This window comes from Tinamus guttatus, unplaced genomic scaffold (genome assembly GCF_059628265.1).
Source record: "Tinamus guttatus ecotype Peru unplaced genomic scaffold, ASM5962826v1 Tinamus_guttatus_pri_ptg000724l, whole genome shotgun sequence".
NCBI lineage: Eukaryota > Metazoa > Chordata > Aves > Tinamiformes > Tinamidae > Tinamus > Tinamus guttatus.
Genome location: NW_028289258.1, coordinates 171,130 through 187,041, shown reverse-complemented (window position 1 = coordinate 187,041; position 15,912 = coordinate 171,130). Strand labels below are relative to the sequence as shown.

Below are 15,912 nucleotides of genomic sequence, written 5' to 3'. Positions count from 1 at the left end.
AGCCGCGAGCGCCATCGCCGGGGAGCCGCGATGTCCGGGAGGGCGGCGATGCCTGCGGTGGGAAGCAGAGCTGTGGGCAATGGGCTGCACGGGCGCAGGGCTGCACCTGCCTGTCCCTGCCACCAAGGGCTTCCCAAGGGGCTGTGGCCTCAGCACAGCAGCCCCCGAGCACTTCCTGCTGCCGACCCCGGTGCCGCTCGCTGTTCCAGAGAGACCCGCCGTCCCCAGCAGGGCTCTCCACTCGGGTACGTACCTGGCTCAGTGTCTGCCGTGGGGCTGCAGGAGGATGAGGACTTCTCCTCTTGGGGCTCCGAGGCCTCCTGCATGGACAGAGCAAGAACACGCACCCGTCGGCCATCAGCTGCTGCTGATCAGGGTACCGGTGCCCCTGGTTACACAGGGTCAAAGGGTTCGGGGCTGGGGGAGGCTTCCCGGGGCTGTGCGTCCCACGGGAAGGGACCTGCGGCTGGCACGGCAATGGGACACGGCTCGTTGCGGGGCCACAGCAGCAGGGCTGGGCAGGGGCCGTGATGCACAGGGGAACAGAGGCAGATGGGGGCGTGTGTGGCACAAGGGGGTTCGTGCACTGTGTGCGGAGGGGGCTGCTGCTGGGGCTGCCCCTTCCCTCCTCGCTGGGCATCCAGGCCCCAGGGCTGAACGTGGTGCAGGGGTGGAGGGGATGTCAGCCCTGCACCTTTGGCACTTGGAAATGGAGAGGACCCATCATCTCCCCATGGCAGAACGCACAGGGCAAATGGCTGGGGGTGACAGTGGGGCACCGTGGACAGGGGGATCCCTTGGGATGGGGCAGCTCTGGGCATGCCCTCTGCACCTCCCCCCACACAGCTCACATAGGAGCTCCCTTGGGTCGTGGGGACAGGTGACATGCTCCATGCTTACCTGGGGAGCAGGGCCTGCAGCCTGGAGAGAAGCTGCTGCTGTTGCTTCCTGCAGCAGAGATTCCTCAGCTCCTCTGGGCATTGCTGGCTCAACAGAGGGGCTCTCCACCTCACCAGGTCCCTCACTGGCAGCCTCTGCTTGTTTGATGTTGGGCAAGGAGGGCACCTTCTCCAGGTCCATCTCCCTTTCCGCAAACAGGCTGCGGAGGCTGGGTCTTATCCAGGCCAAGGAGCTACTTTCCTCCAACTCCTCCTCTGGCAGAAGCTCTTCATCACCATCCTCCTCATCATCACTCTGCTCTGCTATTTCCTCCACGTCTCTCCTCCATGTTTCAATGTTCTGCTGGGGGGCATGAGCATAGAGGCGCTCCAGCACCTCCCACTTGCCCTTGGCATCCTTGAGGAGCTCCACTTGCGTGATCTCCGGTTTCCACAGGTTGTGGAAGGAGTTTCTGGCAAGGAGCTAGGAGAAGAGAGGCAGAATTTTTGAAGGGAGCTTCTTTTCCCAAAAGGAAAGGTCTCTTGGGGGATTTTCTGCCAGTGCTGGGACAACCCGTCTGTCACAGCGTGGCACCGGGGTCGGCCCCAGCACCAGGAGGGCTCCCACCTGGCCCAGCCCTCCCTTGCACTCACCTCCTTGGGTCTCACATTGAGGGATCCTGATGCTGACAGGGAGAAACGCTCCCCATGGCCCTCCTCTTCTTCGCCCTGGCTCTCCTGCAGGCTCTGCTCCTTCTTCAGGAAAGTGACTTCCCGGATCTGCGCCAAGCTCTGCCCCGTGCGGGCCAGGCAGCTCCTGTCGAGCTCCTCCAGCGCCTCCGTCTTGACGCTGAGCACCCCCAGGTACCGCGCGGTGTTGTCTTCGTGCACACGCAGCGGCCTTCCTTGCACGTGGCAGGTGATGCCCACAGGCTGTTGTTTCGGGTCCTGCCCTGCTGGTGCTTGTCGTGGTGTCCCTGTCCCACCATCCTTGCCTGGGGAAGCTGGTGTCCCAGCCCTGCTGACCTCCCTTTCTTCCCCATGAGCGCAGGGATAAGGCCCTTCCTCAGCTGCAGGGGCTCTTCCTTGGTCACACTCCATGGTCTGGAGCAGCCACGAGCTTGCCTGTGTGCCTTGATCGATGGTGTGTGCCAAGGCATCAGGCTGTGCTGGCTGCTGGCTGGCTCCAGGGCTCGCATCATCAGGATGGCTCAAGGGGGCAGACCCCAGCCCCACGCCTGCCTCCTCCAGACCCACAGCAGGAGGTGTGGGGCCATGTGGGACAGGCCCCTGGCTCTCAGATCTCAGTTCTGTGCCAGTTTCTCCATCAACGCTCTGAACCAGGCTGACAGGCTCAGGCGAGAAGGGCGATGGGGATTCCAGTGGGGCCATTTCACTGCAGCACCCGGCAGTGACGTCTTGTGCAGAGCTGGGTGGCAGCACTGCAATGGAGGAGCTGCTGAGTCCAGCCTCCTCCGAAACACCTTCAGCTGCCATCGCACCCTGCTCGGGATCATCCGGGGCAGAAGAGGCCGCTGCTTCTTGAGGATTCTCCATCGCAGGCACTTGCCCTTCAGGAGGAATGCTCTGTGCTCTCAGGAAAAAGGAGGAGCTTCCCAAGAGCTGCTGGCTTTTCAGGGATAGACTCATCCTCTCATCATCCCCTTGAAATATCCTGCCTTCTCCCACTGATGATGTTGAAGACTCAGGCCTGGATTGAGGCAGGAACTGCACATGCTCTTGATTTACCTGGATGAGAGCACTAGTTTCTTGCTGGGGTCTTTGAAGTGGAGGCAGGGCAAGACGCGATGGCTTGAGCTTCTGCTCTTCCCTTTTCTTCCCTGAGTCCAGAGCCACCCCAGCACCAGGAACAGGTGGGAAGCATTCCCTGGCAGCAGCTTTGCTGGAATTTGCAGCCACCCTCTCCAAAGCCATGTTCATTCTGTCCAGGACTTTCCTGGCCACCTCTTCCTTGTCCAGGGCAAAGGCCCTGCCTTTGGGTGAAGACCTGCAGGACGTTTCCAGAGCAGGCAGCTTGCTGTGGCTTGCAGATCCTGCTGGTTTCACTGCAGAGTCCTCCAAGCCTCCCTGTGTCTGCCAAGCTGCCTTGGCTGGGAGAGGTGGGAAGCTGGGCACGTCTGATGTCCCCGCTTTTCCAGGAACCCTGCCAAGACGTGTCCTGCTGGGTCCTAAAGAACTCTTCCTTACAGGGCCAGTGGAGGGATGCAGATCTTGCACTGTGCAGAAGACATCACTGGCCTTGTCCTCCACCGCCTGCAATCGAAGCCCACCACACAGGCCAGGTTACTTTTCCTTTTCCCTCCCTCCATGCTTCCCAGATGGATGCTTGGCTGTCACCGCCGCTCAGCTCTGTACCTGTGCGATGCCATGTTGGGAGCAGCGTGAGCCCTGAGGGCTGGGCAGCGGCGACAGCCAGTCCCTTCGGTGGGACGAAGCTGGGGTCCGTCTGCGCTGCACTGCTGCGGGCAGCTCCTGCTGGCCCACCTGTGGGGAGAAGGAGGCCTGTGATGGGGACACTTGTGTTGGTACGAGCAGCTCCTAAGCACAGGAAACCCCAGCCTCTTGGCTGAGCAAAATCCGGCTCAGCTTGGCCTGGACCTGCTCTCTGCCCTCAGCACAGAGCTCATGGGGTTCATGTGGGCCTTGGAGCATCCAGATCATGGAATCATTATGTTTGGGAAAGATTTTCAAAACCATCAAGGCCAACTGTAAGCCCTTCAGCACCACGCCTGCTATACATATCCCTACATGCCTCATCTACACGTTTCTTGAACACTGCCAGGAACAGTGACTCCACCACTTCCCTGGGCAGCCTCTTCCAATGCTTTACAATTCTTCCCATGTGGAAAGTTTTCCTAGTATCTAACCAGTTCCTCTCCTGGTGCAACCTGAAGCCATTTCTTCTTTTCCTATCAGTATGTTAGAGATCAGCCTCCCCTCACTGCACCCTCCTTTCAGGTAGTTGTAGAGAGCAATAAGGTCACCCCTGAGCCTCTCTTCTCCATACTAAATAACCCCAGCTCCCTCAGCCGCTCCTCATAAGGTCTGTGCTCCAGACCCTTCACCAACTTTGTTGCCCTTTGGAAATATTCCAGCACCTCAACGTTTTTCCCATGCCCAAATCTGAATACAGTATTCAAGGTGCGTCCTCACTGGCACTGAGTACAGTGGGACGGTGTAGGTCAGACTGCTTTTCCCACGCCCAGGAATACAAGTCCCCTCACTGGAGGAGCTCCTGCCCCACTATCGTGACCCAGGGCTCCTTCCTCACCATCCTCGTGCTCTCCATGTGGGTCCTGGCCCTGCCTCCCACCTCTCCCTCCAGCCTCACCACTCACCTCACTCGTGCAGTCTTGTGCACTGGAATTCCTTTCCGTGGATGAGGAGCAGGAATTACCCTGCTGTTCCTTCTCCATCTCTAGGAACCTCTCTGAGGACCTCTCGTACGGGCACCAAGGGGAGTTGCTCCCTGCTGGTTGCGCCGCTCTCCTCAGAGTGAAGACCCCAGCAGGGACACGGTCACCTTGGGGACTGCCCCATCACAGTGGCCTGTGGGTGTGATGCCACCCCCATCACAAAGCCCTGGGAGTCGCCATGGGGACACCAGGCACCGCGTCATTTCCTCCTCTCCCCACTCCTCAGCAGGTCCCTGGGGCGCAGGACGAGTTGTCCTCTCCACAGCTCTGCGTTCCCCAGGCCTTGCAGAGGCTGCCCCTCGTCAGGCGCTCCATAGCAGACACCCACCACGAGGCCACCCCCGTCCTCGCCCCTGTGCTCTCGATTGCCTCTTGGTTCACCCCAAGGCAGAGCTCCCTGCATCCCACTGCTCCCTCCCTGAGCTTCTCTTTCCCACATCACCCCGTGGCTATTCCTTGCCATCCCAGGCCATCACTTCCTCACTCTTTTTGGAGTCCTCCTCCTCCCGGAGTTGCTCCCACTTTGAGGCTCTCCTCACCAGCGTGGCCACCTGCTCGACCATCAGGTCAGCACATGGGAACAGCCGCGTTTTGCACCCCCCCAGCTCCATGTGACACCAATCCCAACCGGCCACCAGGAAAAGACAAAACACTTGGGACTCTTGTGCTTAGGTTCCCAACATGGGCTTGTTTCTGCCCACACTCATTTACCACCCCTGAAATTCCTGCCCTGTGGGTGCAGCACTGAGTGGCAAGAGTGGAGAAGGGAGTTAATACCATTTATTAATTGCAATCAATATGTAAAGAAATTGTTCTTGTCCCCATCTAGTTGCCCTGCCTAGCTAAGAGACATTAGCTATCGTCTTAATATGTAAGAAATCATTTTCAGTTTTATTGGTATGTACAGGGTTTTTAACAAGGTTCTAGAAGGGGAAATGAGTGGGAAGAATATGGCAAGTGTAGGAGAACAGTTAAAGGAAGGGAAAGAAGGGAAAGCATGGAAAAATTACTAAAAGCATAGGGAAAAGTGTGAAAGTGTGGCAAATGAGCGCAAGAGTTGGAAAATAATAGATGGCAAATGTAAGCTTTGGAAAAGAAATTGAAATGGCGGGAAGAGGTGCAAAAATATTTTGAGAAGTGTCCAGATCATGGAAAACAGGGAAAAACATGGGTAAGGAACGATAGTGTAGGAATATGGTCAAAAGTGTGGGAATGGTTACAAAAGTGGAAAGAGTGTGAAGTGATGGGAAAAAAGGAAAGCGCAAGAACACCAAGAGCTCAGTAATATCGAGAACACATGGGAAAAGAAGGAGAGGTTGGGTAAAAGATGGAAGGGTAGGAAAATCTTCACAAGTGTGGGAAAATGGTCACAAGCATGGGAGGGAATAATTGTGAAAGAGAAGGAAAAAAAGTCAAAGTGTGGGAAAATTATCAAAGTAGTGGAAAATGTGAGAAAAATGTGGGAAGAAGTGGCAAAGTGCGAGAATACTACTGAAAATTAATCTGTGGGGAAAACACCCAAAGCAGGAGAAAAACAGACCGTGTGTGAAGCCTTGTGGAAGGGTCCAGGGTCCCCCACATCTCCAGCGTGCCCTTGCTCTCAGAAGGCGTCTGCCCCCAGGGAGGAGGGACGCTCCTGCCTTCTTGTCACCGCCAGGTGCCTGCAATGTGCCCCTGCTCTGCTGCCTGTTGCTGAGGGTCCCCAAGGCAGCCCCAATCTCTGCAGACCCCTCTCCTACCATGGAGCAGGCCTGCCTGCGCGGTGCCTGGAGACCCCAGCAAGGCTGCGCTTAGAGGTGAAGGTGTCACTGTCCTCGGTGAAAGTCTGATTGGGGCCAAGGGCAGGAAAGGACAAGAGACAACAAGGACAAGCAGCAGCAAAGGGAATTTCAAGAGAGTTTAAGGACAAACTAATAATAATTTTTGTAGCTGAGCAGCACTGGGACAGGAGCCAGGAGTTTTCTCTGGTGAAACACCTACCAACCTGATACAAGAGTAAAGTTAGCCCTTCCCAGAGCAACCTGGTTGCCTCCTGCCTCAAGAGGAAAGCCTGTGTTCAAAAGGACAAAGCGGGGGATTTTGTGAACTCTCGCTTTAGCAAGGGCATTGGAAAGGTTTCTTATAGTGTCCTTCTAGTCAAATTGTGAACTGATCTGCAGAGTGGACCATAAAGCAGGTGGATAGAGTATCAGGCTCACTGAGAACAGTGATCAGCAGTGCAGTGCTGCCAAGCGGCAGCTGGCTATTAGTGGCATCCCTCAGTGATCAGCATGTGGGACAGGACTGCTTCATCATAACATCATAACATCAAGTTAGTGAAGAAGTCCCTGTATCTGGTCAGCCTGTGATTTGGCAGCCTGAGGTCACCTTTAGCCCATTTCCTCTTCATTTCCTCTAGGGGTGTGAAGAGTTTCAGTGGAGGGAGTGATAGAAGGTGTTAAGGGTGCAGCGACTAGCGCAGAGACCTTGGGGTGATGTGCCTCTCCCATTTCTGAAGCACGCTTGACTGTACATAAGGAGGACTTGGCCTAAGGCAGTGGTGGCATCCAGTTGTTTGGACGCTGTCAGGAAACCACTCCAAAGGGTCCTGGTTTTCCTATAGGTGCCCTGCTGTATCTGCTAGAGACATGGGGTTGTGCTGGACACCCCAGGCAGCCCACCTGTCCCTGTGGGCCTGTTTTGGTGTCACTGAGTCAAGTGCCTGCACTGATCGACATCAAGTGCTTGCAGTGTCTGCATGTGCCTCAGCTGCCTAGTCGAGGAGCTCTGGTGGCAGTGGGCATCCGGTGTCCTTTCATGTCACCAGCTCCCTACCTGGTCCCCAGTTCACGCTCTTGACGGAAGTAGGTGCATGCCTTCAAGCACCTCGCTCGCTTTCAGTGTCACCACGTGCTTGTGTGTGAGCAGCTGGCTTTCCCCCTCCATCCCCAGATATTTAAAAGGGAGCATGGAGCAGGATCTTGCTTGCACACAGCCTTGCTGTGCTCCCTTCTGCCTGCACAGGGGGAATCCCACCTCCTGGGTGCTTTTGTAGAGCACATGGGAAGGATCTGAATTCCCCTCCAGCCCAGGGACTCCTAGGCCAGCCTGAGAAGCCCAGCCTGGCTCATCTGAGTCAATACCTGAACTCTGGGAAAATGAGCTCTCTTCTTGTCCCCATCCAGGTGTCCTGCTCAGCTAAGAGATGCCAATCGGGTCTTCCAGAGTGGAATGTTTCCACCTCTTGCAAATAACCATCCTCTGATGAGACCAGCTGCAATGCTGGCATCAATCTTCCTTCAGTGCTTAGACAAAGACCACAGTTGATTATTTCAGTCTATTCCAGTGCACATTTCCCAGGAGGAAGGAGCACAAGGGATGGAGAAATTCGTGAGTCCAGCTGGGCCTCTGCTCCCTAGCAGGTGTGCCGCATGGGCTCGGGATTCAGCAATAAAAACACAGCTGATGAGACAGACTTACTGACACTGATGCCTTTAATCAAAGCAACATAGCTACAAGTACAAAGGAATAGGAAGTGGTTAGTTACTGAATAATACTTGCCAGCAGAACTATGAGACCACACATTTCTCCAAGATAGCAGAGTGGAGAGGCTGGCAGGCTCTCAGTTATAGCGGGCATCCCTGCAGGAGACAACATTCACCTCGATGTTGGGAGTCTCCATCCCAATGGAGTCTGCCCTCATGTTTTATTCCTGGGGCATCCTGCCACGTAAGGCCAGTACATGCCAGGAGGCTGCCCAGGGGTGGGCAAATCTCCACCTTCCTGTCATAGAATCCTTCTAAGACTGTGCACGCGCACATTCCAGAAGGGGGTCTCATTCCTCAATGTGGTGGTCCCGCTTTCCTTATCCTTCTCATTCTCACATTCTCAAACATCCTTAGACAGCATTTTGTAGTTAGGCTGGGAGCCTTGGGACCAGTGACAGAGGTGAACCAATCTCCAGGAAGGACAAGATGCCAGCGAAAAGTCCCTTGGCCTGAGTTCACAGCCTGAGATCATCATTGGCCCAAGTCCCGTTCATGCCATCTAGGGGTGTGAAGAGTTTCAAGAGAGGGAGAGCTAGAAGGTATGAAGGATGCGGAGACCTTGGTGTGATGTGCCTCTCTCATTTATGAAGTAAACTTGGCTTAGACTGTTAGGACTTGGCTGAAGAACAGTGGTGGGATCCAGGTGTGTGGGCACTGTTAAGAAACCTGAGTGCCCAAAACCACTTGAAAGGGACAAGTGCCTGAATAGAATGAGATGAATTTTTTCAATGCCATCATCTGCTTGTGCCTCAGCTTCCTAGTGAGTAGAGCTCTGGTAGCAGTGGGCATCTGATAACATTTTGGTGGACGAAAGCAATTCCCTACCTGGTCCCAACACATGATCTAGAAGAAAGTAGGTATGGTGATCACAGCAACCAGACACTGGCACATGCCTTCAACCACCTCTGACCCTTCCAGTGTCACCAAGGGTTTGTGCGTGTGCAGCTGACCCCCACCCTGAATGACCACTGATTGGGAGCATAGAGCAAGACCTCCCATCCAGGCATCCCTGCTGTGCTCTTTTCAGCTTGGGCAAGGGGAATCCCACCTGCTGTGCATTTCTGTGGAGCTCACCACAGAATATAATCACAGTCCAGGGTCTTCTAAACCAGCCTAAGAATCCCAAACTGGGTAACATCAACCAGGAGATGAACACTGAACCTGAACACTGGGAAAGTGAGCTCTATTCTTGTATTCATTTATCTTGCCTAGCTAAGATTTGGGAAGAGGGGCTTCCTAAGTGGGACATTTTCAGCTCTTCCAAGTAACCAAGTTCTGATGAAACTGACACCAGTCTTTCCTAGTGTTTAGAGAGGGATAATCAGGAATTATTTTAGTTGACTACAGTGCACGTTTCCCAGGAGGAGGGAACACGAGGGACAGAGAAATTGGTGAGTTCAGCTGGGCCTCTGCTCCTGAGCAGGGCCAGGCTTCTGGGACGGAGGCAGCTCGTGGCAGCCTGGCATCACTGCCCAGAGACAGCCGAGTGCAGGAGCAGCTCCTGTGCCAAGAGCAGCAGGGCTGCGGGCACTGCCTGCTGCTGCGGACAGGGGAGGAGAGAAGCCAGCGAGAGGGGAACGGCAGTGTGGAGCGGGAGGACAGAGCAGAGCTCACTGAAGGAAGAAATCTTCACAACCCCTTGCGTGGTAAGTCTCTGGCTGCAGGGCAATGCTGCTGAGGTTCCTGGAGGGATCTTCTGAACCCATCCCACCCCATGACTGATGGGACTTGTCTCTCCTGGAGTATCCAAGGCATGGCAGGACAAGGAGCTGATTCAGCTCAGGGATTCCCTGATGCACCTTCACAGGGCAGGGCACCTTGCTCCTTTCTTCCAGGTATCGCTGCAGGGGTGTCAAGTGCTGGGTGTGCACACAGGTCTCTCCAGGTTTCTGAATCACAGCAGCATCCCTGCACCCGAGGGAGCACCCTGGGCAGTGACTCTGCTGCCTGCAAGGGTCAGTGCTGCACAGAGAAGCTCTGACAAGGCTGGCTCCCAGTCAGCCACGATCATCTTCCTGTTGAGACTGTGCTGACTCGGTCAAGTCTGCTCACCTTGTTCATGTGCAGGACATGTCCCAAGAGTCTTTTCAAAAAGAAGATCAAGAGAAGGGCTACTGCCAAGGGCAGGAACTTTCCTCTTCCTGTCTGCACTTTCCGTTATCTCCCTAACTGCTGCAGGGAGAAAAGAGGAGTGTATTCTGTTTTGCCAAGGAAGTGGGACTCAAGCCTTCCCTCTCAGGTATCAATAGGTCTGTGAGAAACTTTATATAGCCTCTTCAACCCACCTTAGTCTGCAGACAGCATCAGCATCGCCTTTGTGCAATTTATTTTACTTGCTCCGTAAAGTGCCTGCACAGCGATGCCCCTGGACAGTGCCCTGTCCCCAGAGGCTTGTGTAGGGCAGAAATGAGCACACAAAGGTGATGTCTCTGTGAGCACAGACTGACAAAAATAGTTGGGATGGCAGTAAGCTACCATCAGGGACTGCTGTGGGCAGCAGAGATGGTCAGGGAAGGAGAGGGAAGTGCCCACCGTGATGGGAGGATGGATTTGGGGAAGTCATGCTCAGTCCTTCCAATGCGGACGCCTTCCTCTGAGCAAGCCCTGCCACGTCTCCTCTGCCACCCAGCAGCCTCTCTGCACTGACAGCCTTGGGGTCCAGGGTATCAGCCCACTCCACTACAGCCAGATCCCTGGCAAAGGACAGGGGCATCCCTCCTGCTATGGGCACATTTCCTGCTGCCCAATATAGGGGCTTCAGATGCATGGCCTTCAGTGTCACAGTCTGTGAGGTAGCACACCCATATAGGTGAGGTAAGGGTGTTCTTGAGTGCCCCTCTGCCTGTCTTTCCTTTCTCCCCTTGGCAGAAGGATCGCAGGATTGCTCCTTGTTCCCCCTCCTGTTCTTCTCTTGGGCTCCCTGGGGTTGCAGAGTTTTCAGATGCAGTTCAGACACCTACCCTGCAAGCTGCGGAAGAGAGGAATATGCATGGGAGTGAGGCGCCTCCAGTCCCCTCTAACCTGTGCAACTCCAGGAAATGCAGCCCATGGGTTTAGGAACTGAGCTAACTCTCCCTTAAGCACAGTCCATCTTCAATGCAACTTCATTTGACCCTTTTGCCTGTAATGTCTTAACAGACTTGGAGGTGCCCTCAGGAGGGACATTGCTGCCTCCTGACATCGCTGTGATGTCCAGGAGACCTCTGAAGAATCTGTTACAGAGACTGAGAGTATGAAAAAACAGTTTGGAAACTGCATATGGGCAGCTGAAAAGAGCCCTGCATAATCTTGGCTAGAGGCAAAGCTTGGAGACCTCCCTCAGGTGCCCTGAGAAAGGGAGAGAAGTTGGAGATCCGAGGTTTTGAAACTGGACTTGTCTGCTCTTAGGAGGGGCTGGGTTCTTTCTAGGGCAACTGATGAGGGTGATCACCATGCACTTCAAAGAGGTTTGGGCACACAACAGCTGCAATCAAGGAACAGCTGCAATCAAGGCTAATAGGCAGAGGAGCTCTCCTCACTCTGAATAACGTGACACTGAAAAATTCTGCCTGTGAGGAACACTCTGCAGAGGTGAGAGGGGCATCCCAAAGAAAATACATGTCAAAAATCCCCAAATTGTGCTCTAAATACACATTCATTAGAAGTGGTGCTGTAGCTACTGAAAAACCCTTTTATAAACCTGAAAAATTGTGAATCTCAGAGCTCATCACCCCTCTTGTCTCCTTCCCACTACTGTAGGGCTGGACAGACTTCTCTGGAGCCCATGGGGAGATGTCCCTGCTCCTCACAGCACATTCAGCCACCCCACAGTGAGGCTCAAGGAAGGGAACTGCAAAAAGATCTCCGTGAAGAGAGGCAATATGGGCAGTGCATTAGAACTGGAACAAGTTAGGAGATATTTAACTTTAAAAATCTGGGATAACTGCTCAATATCTTTTCTTTTCTGAACAATCCGCAAAGCCTGGAAAGAGTGAAATGTCCAACAACATCTCCCTCAACGAGTTCCTGCTCCTGCCATTCGCAGACACGCGGGAGCTGCAGCTCTTGCACTTCTCGCTCTTCCTGGCCATCTACCTGGCTGCCCTCCTGGCCAACGGCCTCATCATCACAGCTGTAGCCTGCGACCACCACCTCCACACCCCCATGTACTTCTTCCTCCTCAACCTCTCCCTCCTCGACCTTGGCTTCATCTCCACCACTGTTCCCAAAGCCATGGCCAATTCCCTGTGGAACACCAGGGCCATTTCCTATTTGGAATGTGCTGCCCAGATATTTTTCTTCGTCTTCTTGTTTGGAGGAGAGTTTTCTGTCCTCACAGTCATGGCCTACGACCGCTACGTTGCCATCTGCAGACCCCTGCACTACGGGACCCTCCTGGGGATCAGGGCTTGTGTCAAAATGGCAGCAGTGGCCTGGGCCAGTGGTTTCCTCAATGCTCTCCTGCACACTGGGAACACATTTACCCTGCCACTCTGCCAAGGCAATGTGGTGGAGCAGTTCTTCTGTGAGATCCCCCAGATCCTCAAGCTCTCCTGCTCAGACTCCTACCTCAGGGAAGAAGGGTTTCTTGTTGTTAGTACCTGTTTAGGCTTTGGGTGTTTTGTTTTCGTTGTGGTGTCCTACGTGCAGATCTTCAGAGCTGTGCTGAGGATCCCCTCTGTGCAGGGCCGTCACAAAGCCTTTTCCACGTGCCTCCCGCACCTGGCTGTGTTCTCCCTGTTTCTCAGCACTGTAGTGTTTGCCTACCTGAAGCCCCCCTCCATCTCCTCGCCATCTCTGGATCTGGTGCTGGCTGTTCTGTACTCGGTGGTGCCTCCAGCACTGAACCCCCTCATCTACAGCATGAGGAACAAGGAGCTCAAGGATGCCATTAGGAAAGTGATTTCATGCACCTTTTTAAGTAGTGGTTATTTTTCCACATCTCTCCACAAATGACTCTTTCTGTATCCTGTAACTGGATTGAGCATTGTTTCTTCATGTTATTTTTATATGGCTTTTACTAGTCATAATAATTGTTATCATGTTCCTAAACAACTACTTGTATTCATTCCCCTTTTTATGGTGTCTGCTTTGTCTCACCTGATAGCCTCAATTGTGTCGAATGCTGCACAAGGACTGGCTCCCTAACAGTATCTTTGTAATAAAGTAATTTCTATCAGTACAGTGGGTAAAAGCTGGGCTTTTCCTCCAAAGCTGGTGTCAAGAGTAGGCCCAAGGACTTGCACCCCTGAAGGGCCTTCTGCACAGGATTCTCCATGGGTTCAGCAACACAGAGCTCAGAAACATGTAATGATCTTTTAGAGATCAAGGGCTGGTTTGAGAATTCACCTATCAGAGTCCAAGGATAGTGGAGATGCTTAATGGTCATGGATTTACACATGCACAGCTCTCCTACGTACTAAGGCACAGTGTCAGATGGCTGTTCTCATGGAGGGGAAGCTGGAGGTGTCAGGAGAGCACAGAGATCCTCCTGGGACTGCATATGCCTGGGATGGCCTGTGAGTAGAGCCTCAAAAAGGGAGAGGTCCTCGAAGATGGAGTTTCTTAGAGGTAAAGCACTGGGTATTCACAGGCAAAAGAGGACTCTGCAGTCTCAGGAGAGGCAGTGAGGACTCAACTGTCATGAAGAAGGGAGAATGGAGAGCCCTCTGGGTCACCATCTATCAAACACCAGGGGCAGGATGCATAGGCACAACTGGACACAACGAGCACCCTTGGAAATGCTCTGCAGTCCAGGTGCCCTGGACTGTGCACTCATCTGCAGTCCCCCAGAGGGATTAGAGGTCGTGATACCCATTTGGTTGGGTCTGACTTCTACCCCCGGTCACAGGGGCACTGAAATGTTACCCTTAGCCACTTTATTTGCCCACCCCTCCACCTCCATACCCTTCCCAGCTCTGCATCTCTCTGTACTGGTACTCAGTGGTGCCTCCAGCACTGAACTCCCTTGTCTACAGCATGAGGAACAAGGAGCTCAAGGAGGCACCGAGGAAACTTCCTCAATGGTTACAATGTCAGTGCCAAAAACTGTCCTGTGTGCAGTCACTTGTCATTCCCATGTACCTGGCATGAAACATGTGCTCTTCATTTCTTTCTTTCTCAATGTTTACTCTCACCTTCCTGATAAAATAATAATAAATAATTATTTAAAATACAATACAACAATACAGCAGGAAAAAAAGGAGGACTAGGGAAAATACGGGCCTGCTGCTAAATGGGCCTAGAGACCTGGTGAGAGAGGACACAGAAAAGGCCGGCTTTGCCTCAGGCTTTAATGCTAAGAGTGACCCTCAGGAATCCTAGGCCCTGGAGACCATGGAGAAATGGAGAAAGGAAAACTTTCCCTTGCTGGAGGAGGATCTGAGTAGGGCTCGCATCAGCAAACTGGACACCCACAAAACCATGGGCACTGAGGGGACTCTCTTGCACTGTTCAGTGCCCACATCCGACAGAGCTCCATAAACTGCAAGAAATCGAGTCCTTCCAGTTATACTGCTTGTACCTCTGGCCCTTGGCAAGTGACCTTCACACATCAGAGACTCTCTGAGCACTGCCTGATAGATGCAAAAAGGGGCTCACATTGGAATGCTGCATTTATTACACTGCATCTCGCACTGCTTTCATGCCTCCTGATGGTTAGCTTGCTTCACTTTACCCCTTCTCTGTTTGCCACACTGCACCATTGCATGTGTCACGATCACATCTCAAAGTGGCAATTTCTCCTCTGCTGTTATTCCTGTGTTTCACACCTCAGACAACTTTTCACCTGTGACCTGCATGGTCAAAGCGACGACTGGGAATAGAAGAAGCTGACCGCAAGGAAGGACCTTGCTCTACCTTTCTTGGTCTTGTTACAGGCATTGCCTGGTTCAGACTGGGCTGCTTTTTCTTGGAGAGCAGCAAGAGAAAAGGCATCTTTCTCTTCTTTTAAAAGTCATCAGGCAATAATTTGCATCCTGGTTGTAACACACACGTGCTACTCAGGGCCATTAGGGCCAGGGGCTTGGGGCATGCAAAGGAGCATGATGAGAAAGAAGAGCACCGGCACAGCTCTGGGGCATGTGGGGCGACGGAAAGAACCAGACGCCACTGGAAAGAATGATCTTATTTCACTATTAAAATTAAGGCAGTTCAGAATGATACATTTAAGCTGCCCAGAGGCTCTGGAGTCTCCTTCTCTGGAGATCTTCAAACTTGCCTGGATGCCACCCTGTGCCCCGTGCTCTGGGTGTCCCTGCTGGAGCAGGGGGGTTGGACTAGATGATCTCTAGAGGTCCCTTCCAACCTCAGCCATTCTGAGATTCCGGGATTTAACAAAATAAGCTTATTACACACTGGTTTTAACATCAGACAAAATAAGCAAGGCAGTGCACCTAGCCATGAGTATTCGAGAAAGAAAATAGTGATTAAAAGATACATCACCAATTGCGTAAAAATGCCTAAATATGTCATCATCATCCAGACCCACATTCGCTGGGGAGTCCCTGTTGCAGCAAGGATTTGGAGAACCTTCCCGGCAACTGGGAGGTCTTACATAGTGCATCCACCTGTGAGGTCTCCAAAATCGTGGCAAGAGTGTCCATCATTTATAGAGCCAAATCAGCAAATCATAATAACTTGCATTTTGTTTGTGAGCGGTAACATCTGATGTGGCATACTTTCCCTATCATGTGGGATGGGGATCTGGTCAGAGCCCAGGCCTCGGATGGGAGGGTTCCCTTCAGGGTCAAAAACAGCCGCACGAGAGATTAAAAAAGCTAGAGTTTAATAAGCCTCCGTGCAAGCTGGCATAAGCAGTTCTAGAGGCGAGTGTTGTGTACTGCAAAGGCAGTGCCGTATTCATCTCTAAGTCAACCCCGATTCGGGCCTGTTGTGCGGGCCCTGGCACTTCAGTTCCTCACGTTCCACTCTGTCGTGATACACAAGGTTATACTCGTCCCCACATTGTGGGGTTGCCAAGAGATTTCTTTGGTAGTGGGAAGCAGCATGAAAAGAGGAAACAGGACCAAAATACACCCTGGGAAGCTCAGATTTGGCAATAGGATGAAGAAGTATCACTTGAAGGATAGT

At 53.1% G+C, this 15,912-nt stretch overlaps 1 protein-coding gene across 1 annotated transcript; it reads right to left on the bottom strand.

The window, feature by feature from the left end:
* Positions 1–900: 900 nt before the first annotated feature.
* LOC148591720 (uncharacterized) lies at positions 901–3,656 on the bottom strand (the record flags this gene model as incomplete). The annotated part of the gene is made up of 3 exons (XM_088537089.1): positions 3,648–3,656; positions 1,533–3,152; positions 901–1,362 (listed from the first exon to the last, which is right to left on the bottom strand). Coding segments are annotated over exons 1-3 (2,091 nt in total), but the record flags the coding sequence as incomplete, so codon positions are not given.
* Between the last annotated feature and the right edge of the window lie 12,256 nt (positions 3,657–15,912).